The sequence below is a fragment of the Bos javanicus genome, unplaced genomic scaffold, assembly GCF_032452875.1.
Source record: "Bos javanicus breed banteng unplaced genomic scaffold, ARS-OSU_banteng_1.0 tig00001919_1, whole genome shotgun sequence".
NCBI classification, from domain to species: domain Eukaryota; kingdom Metazoa; phylum Chordata; class Mammalia; order Artiodactyla; family Bovidae; genus Bos; species Bos javanicus.
This window is the reverse complement of record NW_026893787.1, coordinates 63195-78986: the sequence shown is the minus strand read 5'-3', so window position 1 is coordinate 78986 and position 15792 is coordinate 63195. Positions and strand designations below refer to the sequence as shown.

Sequence of the window (15792 nt, the reverse complement as noted above, 5' to 3'; positions counted from 1 at the left end):
CAGTCATCTCATCCTCTGTTGTCCCCTTCTCCTCCTGCCCCCAATCCCTCCCAGCATCAGAGTCTTTTCCAATGAGTCAACTCTTCTCATGAGGTAGCCAAAGTACTGGAGTTTCAGCTTTAGCATCATTCCTTCCAAAGAAATCCCAGGGCTGATTTCCTTCAGAATGGACTGGTTGGATCTCCTTGCAGTCCAAGGGACTCTCAAGACTCTTCTCCAACACCACAGTTCAAAAGCATCAATTCTTCGGCACTCAGCCTTCTTCACAGTCCAACTCTCACATCCATACATGACCACAGGAAAAACCATGAGATGCTAATCATAGATAAAAGAAACACAAGGCTGGCTGATAGAACTGCACCAGGCTCCTCTCCCATAACATACATTCTGAGATAGCATCTGCAGGAGGGGAGCAGTGTCCCACTGAAGTATCTCTGGGTGAGATAAATTATATCCATAAATCAGCTGACATTAGTTTTTAAAGAAAAGCAGGTTTCTGAGAAAGATAGATTGTCTCATTAACATAGCTTAAGACAGGATATTTCCTTGAGCAAGATATGCAGTTTTGCTGAGCAGATATTAGCTGGAGGTTTGAGAAAGTAAGTTTCCAATAGTCCCCATAGCAACACAGGATGTGAGAAATCTTCTGCTATGCCAAGGAATGTGCCTTTTTGCCTTCTCCCCATCTTTGGGGACCCTGACCTCCATACCTGCCTGACTATTAACCCTTTCAAACCTCAACTAATCATGCTCTTTGTATTTCCTAGTATCACACCAGAATTGACAATTTATCTAGTGCTGTTGGTATAAAATTTCTCAAATAATTATATCCTGATTTTTTAAAAAATTAAGCAGGTATTACCAGTGAGACATTAAAAAAGTCAAATCTTCCTTTCTGTTCTTCAGGTTTTTCTTAAGGTGACACACCTCAGCACTTTCTTTTGTTAGTGTTCAATGGTCCAGAGGATATTTTGCAGCACAGTTTATACAACTGAAAATTATTTTAGAGATACTGTTTTTGTAAATGGGCATTTACAACCTTATTATTAAAGATTACAGTGAATTTTGATTTTGTTCATTTTAATTCTGTAAGTACTGGAATAAAATGGATAAAGTTGACTGATAACATTACTATTTTGGGTTATTTAGGAACCTGTTTTATTCACAGGAACAATGAAGAAAAATCTGGATCCTTTTAATGAACATACAGATAAGGAACTGTGGAATACTTTAGAAGAGGTAATTTGTTAAATGTTATTAGTTTGTTAGCATCAGTATATTTGTGTGTAGATTTATAGCACTGCAGGCAATTAAAGGGGAGCTTATCCATGTAACTGATTTTGTTTACCTCCTAACAGAACATTGATGATCTGTGTATTGATTTTGATGAAAAGCGAGAATATAATGCCTCATATTTCCACTGTAGCTTTTTCCTTAGAATCCAAAGCAACTAAACACATTACTTTGTCTTTGTGTTGTGTTGTGTTCAGTTCCAAAGCCGTGTTTGACTCTTTGGGACTTCATGGACTCCAACATGCTAGGCCTCCCTGTCCTACACTATCTTCCAAAGTTTGTCCAAGTTCATTTCCATTGCATCAATGATGCCATCCAGCCATCTCATCCTCTGATGCCCTCTTCTGCTCTCAGTCTTTCCCAGCATCAGGGACTTTTCCAATGAGTTGGCTGTTTGCATCAAGTGCCCAAAATACTGGGGCTTCATCTTCAGCATCAGTCCTTCCAATGAGTATTCAGGGTTGATTTCCCTTAAGATTGACTGGTTTGATCTCCTTGCTGTCCAAGGAGTCTTCTCTAGTACCACAGTTTGAAGACATTGATTCTTTGGTGCTCTGCTTTCCTTACAGTCCAGCTCTCACAACCATATGTGACCACTGGGAAGACCATAGCTTTGACTATAGCAGAGCACTAAACTAGATTTTTAAATTATGGGTTCAAATTCTATTGGTTACCTTGTGAATTTATTACCCTAATTACCCTGTAATATTCATTTTATTCCTCAGATATTAGTGAACATCTACTAAGTAAACACAATAATAGCTTTTCATGATTAACTGAGAGATAAATGAGATCATACTACTAAAATAGTGTGATGTTTCATAAGTGTTTATAAGGGTAAATTATACAGTTGGAATGTGATAATAATTATATATTGACTGCTATTTTAACCCTGCAGAGTAAATGCAAGTAACAGAACCCTGGAGATTTTGTGACATTTTTTATAGTTTTAAGTTCGTTTCTAGAAGATGTTCTGTTTGTGTAGTGCTTTCCTTTGGACTACTTCTTGGAATCTCCTCATCATTTCATGAAATGGATTTTGAGTGTTAAGATGTTGCTAGTTGGTATATATATTTTTTAATGGTATATTTCTCCATCTATTAGTGTCCTCTTTGATTTCTTTCACCAGTGTTTTATAGTTTTCTATATATAGGTCTTTAGTTTCTTTAGGTAGATATATTCCTAAGTATTTTATTCTTTTCGTTGCAATGGTGAATGGAATTGTTTCCTTAATTTCTCTTTCTGTTTTCTCATTATTAGTGTATAGGAATGCAAGGGATTTCTGTGTGTTGATTTTATATCCTGCAACTTTACTATAATCGTTGATTAGTTCTAGTAATTTTCTGGTGGAGTCTTTAGGGTTTTCTATGTAGAGGATCATGTCATCTGCAAATAGTGAGAGTTTTACTTCTTCTTTTCCAATTTGGATTCCTTTTATTTCTTTTTCTGCTCTGATTGCTGTGGCCAAAACTTCCAAAACTATGTTGAATAGTAATGGTGAAAGTGGGCACCCTTGTCTTCTTCCTGACTTTAGAGGAAATGCTTTCAATTTTTCACCATTGAGGATAATGTTTGCTGTGGGTTTGTCATATATAGCTTTTATTATGTTAAGGTATGTTCCTTCTATTCCTGCTTTCTGGAGAGTTTTTATCATAAATGGGTGTTGAATTTTGTCAAAGGCTTTCTCTGCATCTATTGAGATAATCATATGGTTTTTGTTTTTCAATTTGTTAATGTGGTGTATTACATTGATTGATTTTCAGATATTGAAGAATCCTTGCATCCCTGGGATAAAGCCCACTTGGTCATGGTGTATGATCTTTTTAATGTGTTGTTGGATTCTGATTGCTAGAATTTTGTATAGTCTAAACTATAGACAGATTTTAAACCCTCATAGGACTTAGCTCAGTCTTCTGCTTTTAAAAAGTAAGCACTTAATAAATACTTAATGTTTGATTGATCTCTTCAGTTCAGAGAAGCATGGCTTATTTCTCTCAAAACAAAAATGTTTTTTGTTTTATTCCCACAAATCCCAATGACACAGTGTTGTTTTGAATTGGTACTTTTTGTCATTTCGTGTCACCCTTTCAGGGGTAGCTCTCAAATCTGTAGTACACAGATGAATTTGACTGTGAGCAAGCCGACTTGAAGGCCTGACAATCTCCTGCCAATATTTCTGGTTTCTGAAGGATGTCAGCACTGAGTCTCACACACCCACCCTGCTTTCCAGCAACTGTGAGGATTTTATGCTCTTAAATCAGGTCGATTGCTTCACCTTCTACTTGAGAAGCAGTGGACCTCTGATTTCATTTAAGTCAGTGAGTCTTTCTACAGTGAAATTCTAGAAGAGAAGAGGTAGAGAAGTTAACCATCAAATGTAAAGAAAGATGGAAGGATCCACTTCTACTGGACTCAGAGGAAAGATTTAATAATGAAATTAGTACACACCTTTCAAAATACTAGAAGTATTGGTAACTTATTTTCCAATTTGTTTCCAAGCCTGAGATCTCTCTTCACAGATCCTCCAGTAGTAAAATTACTATAGAATTTTAGAACACATTGTTCCATGGACAGTGAAGAAACATTAATTGGGAAATAAATCCTTTGAAAAGCTATCTTAGAACTTGGCTCTAGCTTATATTTAATTCATCTGTAGGAGTCAAAATCAAAATAAAATGTAGTGGCCTCTGAATTCTAATAATGATGAAGCACTGGAAGTGGTAGACAATACTAAGATCTACCTTTAAATAAAGTACATTTGGAAATTTCTATAATTGGAAATAAATATGAGTTTATTTCACAAAGTGAAGTGTGTGGTTTCCATATGCCACTTCCAGAAGTGGTCCTGTTACTTTAGTGGTATCTCTTAGGGAGGAATCATCCCATCTTTGTATTTCTCTAGGAATTGTTCCTTTATGACTTTTATGTGATATTCTAATTTTTAGAATATCACTAAATCTTTCATTGATAAACATGCAAATGTCATAAAGAAATACTTCCTATAGTAACAGAGTGATGAGATGATTTGTCAGTCTAAGAAGTATAACTCAAGCAAAGAGATCAATTTTTAGGTGGATTAACACCCCCCAGCTACTGGTTTATAAGTGATGCCAAACAAATGGAAAATGTGAACCCTAACTCAGAGTCTTCCTGAGAGTAGGAGGCACCACTACGTTTTCTTCTTTAAGAACTTCAGTTAAAAGTAAAAGAAGATTTTTAAATTTATTTTTAAATCCTTAGTTTTGTCTACTCCTTCCTCCTTGACTGATTTGGACACTCAGAAGGGAGACAGTTTTATGAATGCTGCCCAACTCATCTTAGTTATTTTTTTCAAGGTATTCTGAAAATAAATTTTTTCATGTAATGATAAATAGCTTACTGTAAATTGAGGAAAATTCATCAGAAATTAATGCTGACTGGGACACCTAAAAAGCAAGGGCAGCTCTACCAATATAACATGAGTAGTGCCTGAAGATGAAGCACTTTATCTCTCAAAGGTTAAGGAATCATGGTAAATAAAACTCTGGAAAAGAAAGGAATATATATATATATATATATATATATATATATTTAATATACATATATATTTAAAATAGTGACCAATTCACATTGATGCATCAAAGAGACAACTGCAACATTATAAAACAATTATCCTCCAGTTAAAAAAAAAAAAAAACAACCAAGAACTCTTGAAAATAATCAGCAATATGTTGCTTCTGTTAAAAAAAGAAAACAGCTTTAATCCTAGAATAGACAACTAAGGATGGTGTGCCTTATGAAAACTGTGAAGAAATAACCCAGTTATGTTAGATGTTGATAGTATCTCTATTAGGACACAAGTGTGTCTCATCACACAGGAAACCAAGATTCAGAAATCTGGGTGTCAGCAACCTGTACATCAGGAATCACGTGATTCAATCCTGGCTGTGGAGACAGCTCATATGTCCATTTCCCAGGACCTTGTATTTAGGTGAACGGGCTCCCCGCTTACTTCCTTAACTGCTGGTCCTGCTCTAGTAAAAGCTCTTCTCCATCTGTTGATTGCATTTCAGTGTCTCTTCCAGCCCACACCAGCCTTTCTTTTTGAAAAGTAGGAAGGTTCTACAAAATATGGAGACCATCTGACATCTCACAATCTCCTGTGAGAGGCATTGGCACCTAGCTAGTAGATACAGTATATATAGTAGGTTACTCTGAAATCATGATAATAGAAATGGTTGTCTTATATATTCAGATTATTACTTTCAGTTTTGCTGTAGCTTATTACTTTCCCAAGCTCAAAAACAATTTCAAGCATTTTATACTGAGATATATAGTTTTCAATAGTATTATTCTCTCTGTTTTCCTTAAATTATACCTTTTAAAATGCCTTCCACAGTTTACATTATGATGTTATGGTATCTTGGAGCCAGTTAATTGTTAGGAGAATATATTTTTTTACACTTCCATTTAGTAAGAAAATAGTACTATATATAAATTATCTGTATGAATTTGTTTCCTAATTTATAGGAACAGATGTCACAAGATAAGATGCACTTATAGCTTCATTCATACATCCAACAAATATTTATTGAGAGACCTTTAGACAGACATAGTTGCAGATTCTAGGATCATCACAGTCATAAAAATTGATCAAGTCTCTACCATTTAGCTTAAACTCTTGTGGAGAAGATGGAAAACCAGTCAATGCATGTGTAATAAATTCTCAGTGCTGATACATGTGAAGAAGAAAATAAAGCAGAACATGAAGAGAGGCCAGCTGACAGCATTATTAATAATGGGCAATATCTGTTGATTTCTTTGTATCAACCACTACAAACTCTACACATACTGACTCATTTTATACTCTGATGATGTTAGCAACTACATACCTTTATTATTTCATCTTCATGTTAGTCTCATTCTCACAGTCTCACAAAGCAGTGTTTACTGGAAAACATTGCCACCTCACAAAAGCCTCAGTCCTTGTAGGCCAAAGTGGAAAACCTGAAGGAAAGTAAAAACAAACAAACAAACAAAAACAACAACAAACAAAAAACAGCTTAGTGATGAGATATCATCCAAATTGAGAGCAAGTGTGAGATTATTTCTTTAAAGTTAAGACATCAGTCTTATGAAAGACCAATTTGATGTACAAAGATTACTAATGTCAGCTCAGAAGGAAAAGTGATAAAAGCTTTGCCGCTGTCACACCTTGGATTAGTCCCATCACTGGGTGCAGATGTATGAATTTGTTTCATAGATAGAATACTAAGTCCTCTTCCTTGTAATGGAGGAAAGGGGGTGACTAAGCTGACATCTTCCATTTTATAATTTTCACCACAAGCACTTGCATCACAATCCAAATCTTACCCTTTAGATTCTGTAAATATCAATACCATACTTAATCCTAAATCAGAATTCCCTCTTTCTGAGCTTGAACTCCATCAGGAGCATAATTCAGGATCATGTTCATAGAAATACTCCAGCATTTAGGATACCATGAAAATGTTGCCCTTTCACCCCTGGTGTTTTGTTATTTGACACTGTAATTCTGGGTCCCTGCTCACTGGCCATCACTCATCAATCTGTTAGTCTCTTAATCTGAAGTATATTGACTTTTTGTTCTTTAACTTCAAGCATAGTATGGGTTTGGTTCTTATTCCATAATATTTCTCCAAAACAAATATTCATTGAAATGACTCCTACCAACCAGTGACTTTCAGATTATCTCTGGCAGTTAAAAGTTTGTTTTATTTAATCTTATGATTACAGTTTAAAATTTTTTTTTTTTTACTGAAGGATAATTGCTTTACAGAATTTTGTGGTTTTCTGTCATACATCTACAAGAATCAGCCATAGGCACACTCATGTCCCCTCCCTCTGGAACCTCTCTCCCATCTCCCTCGCCAACCCACCCTTCAGCTTGATACAGAGCCCCTGTTTGAGTTCCCTGAGTCATACAGCAAATTCCTGTTGGTTATCTATTTTACATATGGTATTGCAAACTTCTATGTTACTCTCTCCATACAACTCCCCTTCTGCTTCCTCCCCTCCCGCCATGTCCATAGGTCTGTTCTCTATGTCTGTTTCTCTGAAACTGGAGCCTATTACACAGAATGATTGCAATTTTTTCAGAGTAGATTCATATAAACACCACCCATACCCATGGTCTGGGGGAAATAAGATGTTATGTTGTGTGCTCGTTTTCCTGAGTTTTCTCACTGCAAAACATTTATGATATTGAAGAAAATCCAGTTGACTGGTAAAACAGATATGGGATTAAGTTTGGGAAGGAACCAAAGCCAAAGTAGGTTCCAGGTTTAATAATATATGAGGTACAGTTTTCCATTGTTTGAATTTGTATTTTTTTAAACCTTTAGCTCGTCCAAAATGGTAAAGTATTGATAAGATTATATCTTTAGAGAACCATACTTCCTACAATAATTTTGTTAAAATTTTTTTTTCCCTTAGTGTACTAACACCTAGGCAAAATATACTTTGGGAAAACTGTAAAGATCCTTTTAACTTTTCTGTTTAGATCAGATTGGGAGAAATAGCTTAATTTCTTGAGAGACTTCTTTAACTAATCCCTGGTGGGGTTTCTGGTGGATGTCCTATGGCAGGGATAGGGAACACTGAGATCTTTCTGTCCTGAGTTGACTCCACCATCTTAGCGAACACTCCTTGGAAGGAGCTCTCCCCATCAGGCTGAACATGTAAGAGACATAAGAAGTCCTGAGGATGTCAAAACTCTAATGTATGAGGTTTATATCCTTCAGCAGAAATTTGTGTAGGAAAATGTTCTTCTTTCTGTATCCACAGGTACAACTTAAAGAAACCATCGAAGGTCTTCCTGGTAAAATGGATACTGCCTTAGCAGAAACAGGATCAAATTTGAGTGTTGGACAGAGACAACTGGTGTGTCTTGCCAGGGTTATTCTCAAGAAAAATCATATATTGTTTATTGACAAAGCCATATCGAATGTGGATCCAAGGTAAGGGGCTGAGGTCCATGAAACCTGGAATCTGAATTTTAAATGTGGTAAATGGAAAATGCTTGATGATGCTTAAAAACGTCTTCAAGTTTTCTTTTTGTCCCAAAGATATCTCTTGATAATATTAATCCTAGAAACTAATGTTATATGGTATTAATATTGTTATGAGATGTACTAAGAGAGCAAAATTTCTAAATCTAGCTTTTGATAATTTCAAGCTTTCAAGGGAAGAATATTTCCCATTGCTATATGAAAAATGATAAATTTGTAAGTAGACTTTTTTTTTTTTTTTTTAGGATGAAAATTTAAGTTTATTTATTTATTTATTTTTTTTGGCGTTTGAACCTTACTTTTAATTAGTGAATATAAGGAAAATAATACAAGTGTTATTCATGGAAGAACCCTCATTTCAATACCAGCTTTCAGTAAGTCCACACATCTAAGATATTCACCTTTCTCATGTTTTATCCCTTTAAAGATACTCTTTGTCATCATCATTTAGTCACTAAATCATGCCTGACTCTTTGTGACTCCATGGACTGCAGTCCACCAGGCTCCTGCATCCATGTATTTCTCCAGGCAAGAATACTGGAGTGGGCTGCCACCTCCTTCTCCAAAAGATGCTCTTATGGGTGGATATATATTTATAATTGTTATATCTTCTTCTTGGATTGATCCTTTGATCATTATGTAGTGACCTTCTTTGTCTCTTTTCACAGCCTTTGTTTTAAAGTCTAATTTATCTGATACGAGTATTGTGACTCCTGCTTTCTTTTGGTCCCAATTTGCATGGAAAATCTTTTTCCAGTCCTTCACTTTCAGTCTGTATGTGTCCCCTGTTTTGAGGTGGGTCTCTTGTAGACAACATATGTAGGGGTCTTGTTTTTGTATCCATTCAGCCAGTCTTTGTCTTTTGGTTGGGGTATTCAACCCATTTACGTTTAAGGTAATTACTGATAAGTATGATCCCGTTGCCATTTACTTTATTGTTTTGGGTTCGAGTTTATACACCATTTTTGTGTTTCCTGTCTAGAGAATATCCTTTAGTATTTTTGGAGAGCTGGTTTGGTGGTGCAGAATTCTCTCAGCTTTTGCTTGTCTGAAAGGCTTTTGATTTCTCCTTCATACTTGAATGAGATCCTTGCTGGGTACAATAATCTGGGCTGTAGGTTATTTTCTTTCATCATTTTAAGTATGTCTTGCCATTCCCTCCTGGCTTGAAGAGTTTCTATTGAAAAATCAGCAGTTATCCTTATGGGAATTCCCTTGTGTGTTATTTGTTGTTTTTCCCTTGCTGCTTTTAATATTTGTTCTTTGTGTTTGATCTTTGTTAATTTGATTAATATGTGTCTTGGGGTGTTTCTCCTTGGGTTTATCCTGTTTGGGACTCTCTGAGTTTCTTGAACTTGGGTGATTATTTCCTTCCCCATTTTAGGGAAGTTTTCAACTATTATCTCCTCAAGTATTTTCTCATGGTCTTTCTTTTTGTCTTGTTCTTCTGGAACCCCTATGATTCGAATGTTGTAGCATTTAATATTGTCCTGGAGGTCTCTGAGATTGTCCTCATTTCTTTTAATTCGTTTTTCTTTTATCCTCTCTGATTCATTTATTTCTACCATTCTGTCTTCTAATTCACTAATCCTATCTTCTGCCTCTGTTATTCTACTATTTGTTGCCTCCAGAGTGTTTTTAATTTCATTTATTGCATTATTCATTATATATTGACTCTTTTTTATTTCTTCTAGGTCCTTGTTAAACCTTTCTTGCATCTTCTCAATCCTTGTCTCCAGGCTATTTATCTGTGATTCCATTTTAATTTCAAGATTTTGGATCAATTTCACTATCATTATTTGGAATTCTTTATCAGATAGATTCCCTATCTCTTCCTCTTTTGTTTGGTTTGGTGGGCATTTATCCTGTTCCTTTATCTGCTGGGTATTCCTCTGTCTCTTCATCTTGTTTAAATTGCTGAGTTTGGGAGTCCTTTCTGTATTCTGGCAGTTTGTGGAGTTCTCTTTATTGTGGCGTTTCCTCGCTGTGTGTGGGTATGTAGAGGTGGCTTGTCAAGGTTTCCTGGTTAGGGAAGCTTGTGTCGGTGTTCTGGTGGGTGGAGCTGTATTTCTTCTCTTTGTTCAGTCGCGCTATGGGGAGGGAGGGAGGGATGCTGCAAACAAATGACACTGGCGTGCGCTCGCAGTGCCTCAGCCACACTGGGTCTGCCCCCCTCACGGCGCGTGTAGCCTCCCTGCCCACACTGCTCAGGCTCTAGGTTGTTCCGCCGGGAACAATCCGAGGCTGGCCCTGGGTTGCATGCACCTCCCAGGTCCAAGCCGCTCAGGTTCAGGCACTCAGGTAGTCCTCAGAGGCGCAGACTCAGTTGGGGCTGCGTTTTGTGCTCTTCCCAGGTCCGAGCAGCTCAGGTGATGAGGTGTTTGGCGAGCGCCAGTGCTGCGACTTATCGCCTCCCCGCCACTTGGTTATCTGGGTGTAAAACCAGCGCACCTTCTCAGGCAGATGTTGACCGTCCAGACCCCCAATAAGTTTTAGTTAGCAAAGAAGCCAGTTTTATAGATAATGTCTCTCTGGGGCTGCGATTGCCCCCTTCCGGCTCTGGCTGCCTGTCACCGGAGGGGGAAGGTTTGCAGCCGGCTACCTCTGTTTAGTCCTTTGTTCCGTGTGCGGGCTGGCGGTGTCTTAAGTTAGGGCTGGCTTTTCGCATGGTAGATATCCCACAGTCTGGTTTGCTAGCCCAAATTATTTCGCTCAGATAGTGCTCAGGGTATTCAGGCCAGATTCTTACTCTCAGCGATGCAGCCCGCGCCGCGCCTCCCTGCCCAGCCCCCGCTTGCTAATGGCGGATGCAGGCGTCTGCGCTGCTTCTCCGCTGGAGGAGTTACCGTAGGGCTCGCAATCTGCGAGTTTTAATTGTTTATTTATTTTTTCTCCCTGTTATGTTGTCCTCTGTGCTTCCAAAGCTCGGCACGTATTCGGCAGTGAGAAGGTTTCCTGGTGTTTGGAAACTTCTCTCTTTTTAAGACTCCCTTCCCGGGACGGAACTCCGTCCCTCCCTCTTTTGTCTCTTTTATTGTCTTTAATATTTTTTCCTACCTCCTTTCAAGGAGTTGGGTTGCTTTTCTGGGTGCCTGATGTCCTCTACCGGCATTCAGAAGTTGTTTTGTGGAATTTACTCGACGTTTAAATGCTCTTTTGATGAATTTGTGGGGGAGAAAGTGTTTTCCCTGTCCTACTCCTCCGCCATCTTGGCGCCTTCCCTCAAATTTGAATAAAGTAGAAAGTTGCACAAGGACAAAATATTAACAATATTTTCATTAAAATATATAAAGTCTTTATAGTCAGATAACTCATTTTCACCAACTCTGAAGTGGTGATTTTTAAAAGTTGTTGCTTTTGCAGAATGTAAAGTTGTTCATTGTATGAAGTTATGAACCTTTTGATCTCAGGCAACTCAGCCTGCAGCAGCTTAGGATTTTGGTTCCCTGGACAGAGATTGAAGTCAGGCTGAGGCATAGAAAGCTCTGAATCCCAGGCACCAGGCCTCAAGGGTCAGTAGCCAGTGACAAGGCCCTGGACTTCTGACTTTGTATAAATGAATTTACACAAGCAGATGGACAGTAGTGAAACAAAGTGCTTGGTAGGAGGGAAAATGATAACGTGTAGATAGTCACATGGGCAGGCTCAGAAAAAGAGTGGTACACTTGTGATAGGTAAAATCACTTATATGGGGCATTTTTTTCTGGGTTTCCTTTGGACAATCATCTTGTTTTATCTGACTCGGAGTCTGTACTTGGTTTATCTCAAGGTCCTCCCATGTGTGTGCATACATCCCTTAGGCAAGATGGATCCTAGAGAAGAGACTTATGGGTAGGTTGACATCACCTACAGTGGCGTGGTGACCCCTCCCTTTTTGACCCTCAAGGAACATTTCTGCACACGTGTAGGTAGGAAGGTCTTCTTAACCTTGAGAATGAGAAAATGTGGCCTGTTTATCTTTTATCTGGGCAGAGCTCAGCTTCTCCTCCCTCCTGCTATTGTCTTCTTCTTGGAGTATCTGTCCAGAGAGGACAAACTCCAGCTGGGCAGCCTGGGGCCCATCTGTCTGCTGCCCCAATTTCATACTTATTTACTTAGTCTTTGGCATGGGATAGACCTGTGTTTTAAAATTGTGTGTGTGTGTGTGTGTGTGTTTTCTTCTTCAAAGTCAAGAGGAATAGTTATATGTTCTATGTTTAAGTAAAATTGCACATTGAGGGCATCTAAATTGGCATGCCAAATTATAGGACATTTTAATAATTAGGTGGATGTGACAGATTCAATTATTCTTCAATTCTTTTGAGAAAGATGCCTTTAGCAGTGATGCACAGTAGTTAAAAAAGGTTAGTGGGAAAATGGCCTTTATGAGACTTAACGAACAATTCCCACTAAATGACATAGGATGGACTAAGTACAATACCTAGATGTGAAACACAACCTGTGTCTTGCTTAGAGTTTCAGGGTATTTTCTTAAGATACATTTACTCTAGTAGTGGTAGTGGTAGTAGTCACTCAGTCATGCCTGATTCTTTGCAACCACATGGACTGTAGCTCGCCAGGTTCCTCTGTCCATGGGATTTCTCCAGGCAAGAATACTGGAGTGGGTAGGTATTCTCTTCTCTGGGGGATCTTCCGAACCCAGGGATGGAATCTGGGTCTCCTACATTGGAAGCATTTTTTTTACTGTCTAAGCTACCAGGAAACCACTTCACATCAAAACTGTTTTCCTGGGTACATCATTTAGGCCAATTGTTTCAGACTCTTCCTTCCCTCTGAAACTATTAAGCAAAGTCACCAACAGGCAGAAAGGCAGAGTTAAGAGCCCCCTCCTCTTCCTTTCAGCATCCAATTAGTGGACATATTAATGAGCAATAAAGTGGCTGAAAAGTAGGCAGTTGGAAAAAGGAAAGAAGCAAGGAAAGATAATTTGTGACAAAAGAGATTTAGAGCCTCAGCAATCCAGACTGGGCTTCCCTGTGTGCTATGCCAGGCTGTGATCACTGGAATTTGGAGCCCAATTTCTTTCTTGCTTCTTTAGTCTTATCCAATGAGAAAACTGGATTTCTACAAATTTATTCTATACAAAGCAGCTCTGCTAAAGCTGCTTAAGTAGGAGCTCTTTTTGCCAGCCTTTCACTCTCAGAATAATAAACTACAACCACAGCCAAATTCAAGAAGCATCTTAACCTCTCTGACAAGAGATTCAGTGCTCTTTTCAGTTCAGTTCAGTCCGACTCTTTGCAATACCATGGACTGCAGCACGCAGGCCTCCTTGTGCATCACCAACTCCCGGAGTTTACTCAAACTCTTGTCCATTGAGTCAGTGATGCCATCCAACCATCCCATCCTCTGTCATCCCCTTCTAATTCCACGTTCAATCTTTCCCAGCATCAGGGTCTTTTCAAATGAGTCAGTTCTTCGCATCAGATAGCCGAAGTTCAACTTCAGCATCAGTCCTTCCAATGAATATTCAGGGCTTATTTCCTTTAGGTTGGACTTGTTGGAGCTCCTTGCAGTCCCAAGGGACTCTCAAAAGTCTCCTCCAACACCACAGTTCAAAAGCGTCGATTCTTTGGCGCTTAGCTTTCTTTATAGTCCAACTCTCACATCCATACATGACTACTGGGAAAACAGTATCTTGGACTAGATGGACCTTTGTTGCAAAGTAATATCTCTGCTTTTAAATATGCTGTCAAGATTGCCCATAACTTTTATTCCAAGGAGCAAGTGTCTTTTAATTTCATGGCTGCAGTCACCATCTGCAGTGATTTTGGAGGCCCCCCAAATTAAGTCTGTCACAATTTCCATTGTTTCCCCATCTATTTGCCATGAAGTGATGGGACCAGATGCTATGATCTTAATTTTATGAATGTTGGGTTTTAAGTCAACTTTTTCACTCTTCTCATTCACTTTCATCAAGAAGCTCTTTAGGTCTTCATTTACTGACATAAGGGTGGTGTCATCTGCATATCTGAGGTTATTGATATTTCTCTCAGCAATCTTGACAACAGCTTGTGCTTCATCCATCCCAGCATTTCTCATGATGTATACTGCATATAAGTTAAATAATCAGAGGCCTCTCGCCTTCTGAGATGATCCACACTCTGTCCCTTGAGTGTGTTTCTGCTATAGCCACTCTTGCCTTTTGAGATGGCCTGCAGTCTGCCTATAGAATCTGTATGTGTGTGTTCAGTCACTCAGTCATGTCCAACTCTTTGTGACCCCAAGGACTGTGGCCTGCCAGGCTCCTCTGTCCATGGGATTTTCCAGGCAAGAATACTGGAGTGGGTTGTCATTTCCTTCTCCAGGGAAACAAAACATAGTAATAGCTAAATCAGTGAATTCTTTGAAAATGAGGACTCAATAAAATTTAGCTGAAATAGAAGAATCTGTCATGAAAACACTGTAAGAAGGTAGTTTTCCTAAGATTTTGTGATTCTTGCTACAGTAAGGTGAAGAAGAAATCTGGGGACCAATATTCTAGAACATATTCTTAAGGCTTCCATACCATATAAGTAGTGAGAGTGAAGTTTTTGACTAATAACTGTTTTATTGGAACACATTCTTATCAAGTATACAACAAAGATACAATAGAATCTTTATCTCTCTAAATAAATCCACTTCTTCACTATCACTTTGTCTCTCACTGAATTCTTTCTGAGCTGAGACATAAAGCAGCTGAACTTCGGTACGTTCAGACACCAGGTGAGTGATTCTAATTTAAAGACCATGGATTCAAGTCCCAGCCGGAGGTTGCACAGTTTTATTAGGATTTTGCCTGGTAAAACAAGGTAATCAAACCATTTACACACCACAAGGCCTACCACCTAAATAGATTCTCTCCATTTTTCTCCTCCTGCCCCTTTCCAAAATATTGTGTGAGTTACGATATGTTACTGGGATACATTGCATGCTGCTAATGGGTTTCTTTCTGTTGATAAACAGGTTTTGGATTCAGGGACAGTGAAAGAATACAGTCCACCACATGATTTGCTGCAAAACAGTAAGAGCCTATTTTACAAGATGATGCAACAACTGGGTGAGGCTGAGGCCACTGCCCACACTGAAAGAGCCAAACAGGTGAGGCTGCTGCAGGGAGTTGTAATTGAAGTTTGTCTCCGGGGTTCACACTCTTCACCTGATCTCCAACAGGCATCTGGTAACAAGCACTCAGTGCCTTTTTCAGTCAGAAGCCTCTGGAGACTAAGCATCATGACTGAGTCTTAATAATACTTTGCAGGCTGAAGGCAGGTCTGCTGAGAATCTGAAGCAGTGCTGGGGGTGGGGTCAGAATGTGTGCAGTCATGTGTGCATGAGAGAGATTTTGTATTGCAGAGTACAGGCGGTTGAACTCTGGCTTTAGATTCTTACAGAGTATAGAACACTCTGCAGATCCTTTACATATCATTCTGATAGGTGTTCAGTACATTTTTTTCAAATTTAAATTTATTTTTAATTGGATGATAATTGC

At 38.6% G+C, this 15792-nt stretch overlaps 1 protein-coding gene across 1 annotated transcript; it reads left to right on the top strand.

Annotated features, from left to right (window-relative positions):
* Positions 1 to 1153: 1153 nt before the first annotated feature.
* Positions 1154 to 8779, top strand: LOC133243996 (ATP-binding cassette sub-family C member 4-like). Its single transcript, XM_061410682.1, has 3 exons — positions 1154 to 1239; positions 8098 to 8270; positions 8749 to 8779. The coding sequence occupies exons 1-3, from the start codon at positions 1174 to 1176 to the stop codon at positions 8777 to 8779; spliced, it is 270 nt and encodes an 89-aa protein (XP_061266666.1). The 5' UTR covers positions 1154 to 1173.
* Positions 8780 to 15792: the final 7013 nt, after the last annotated feature.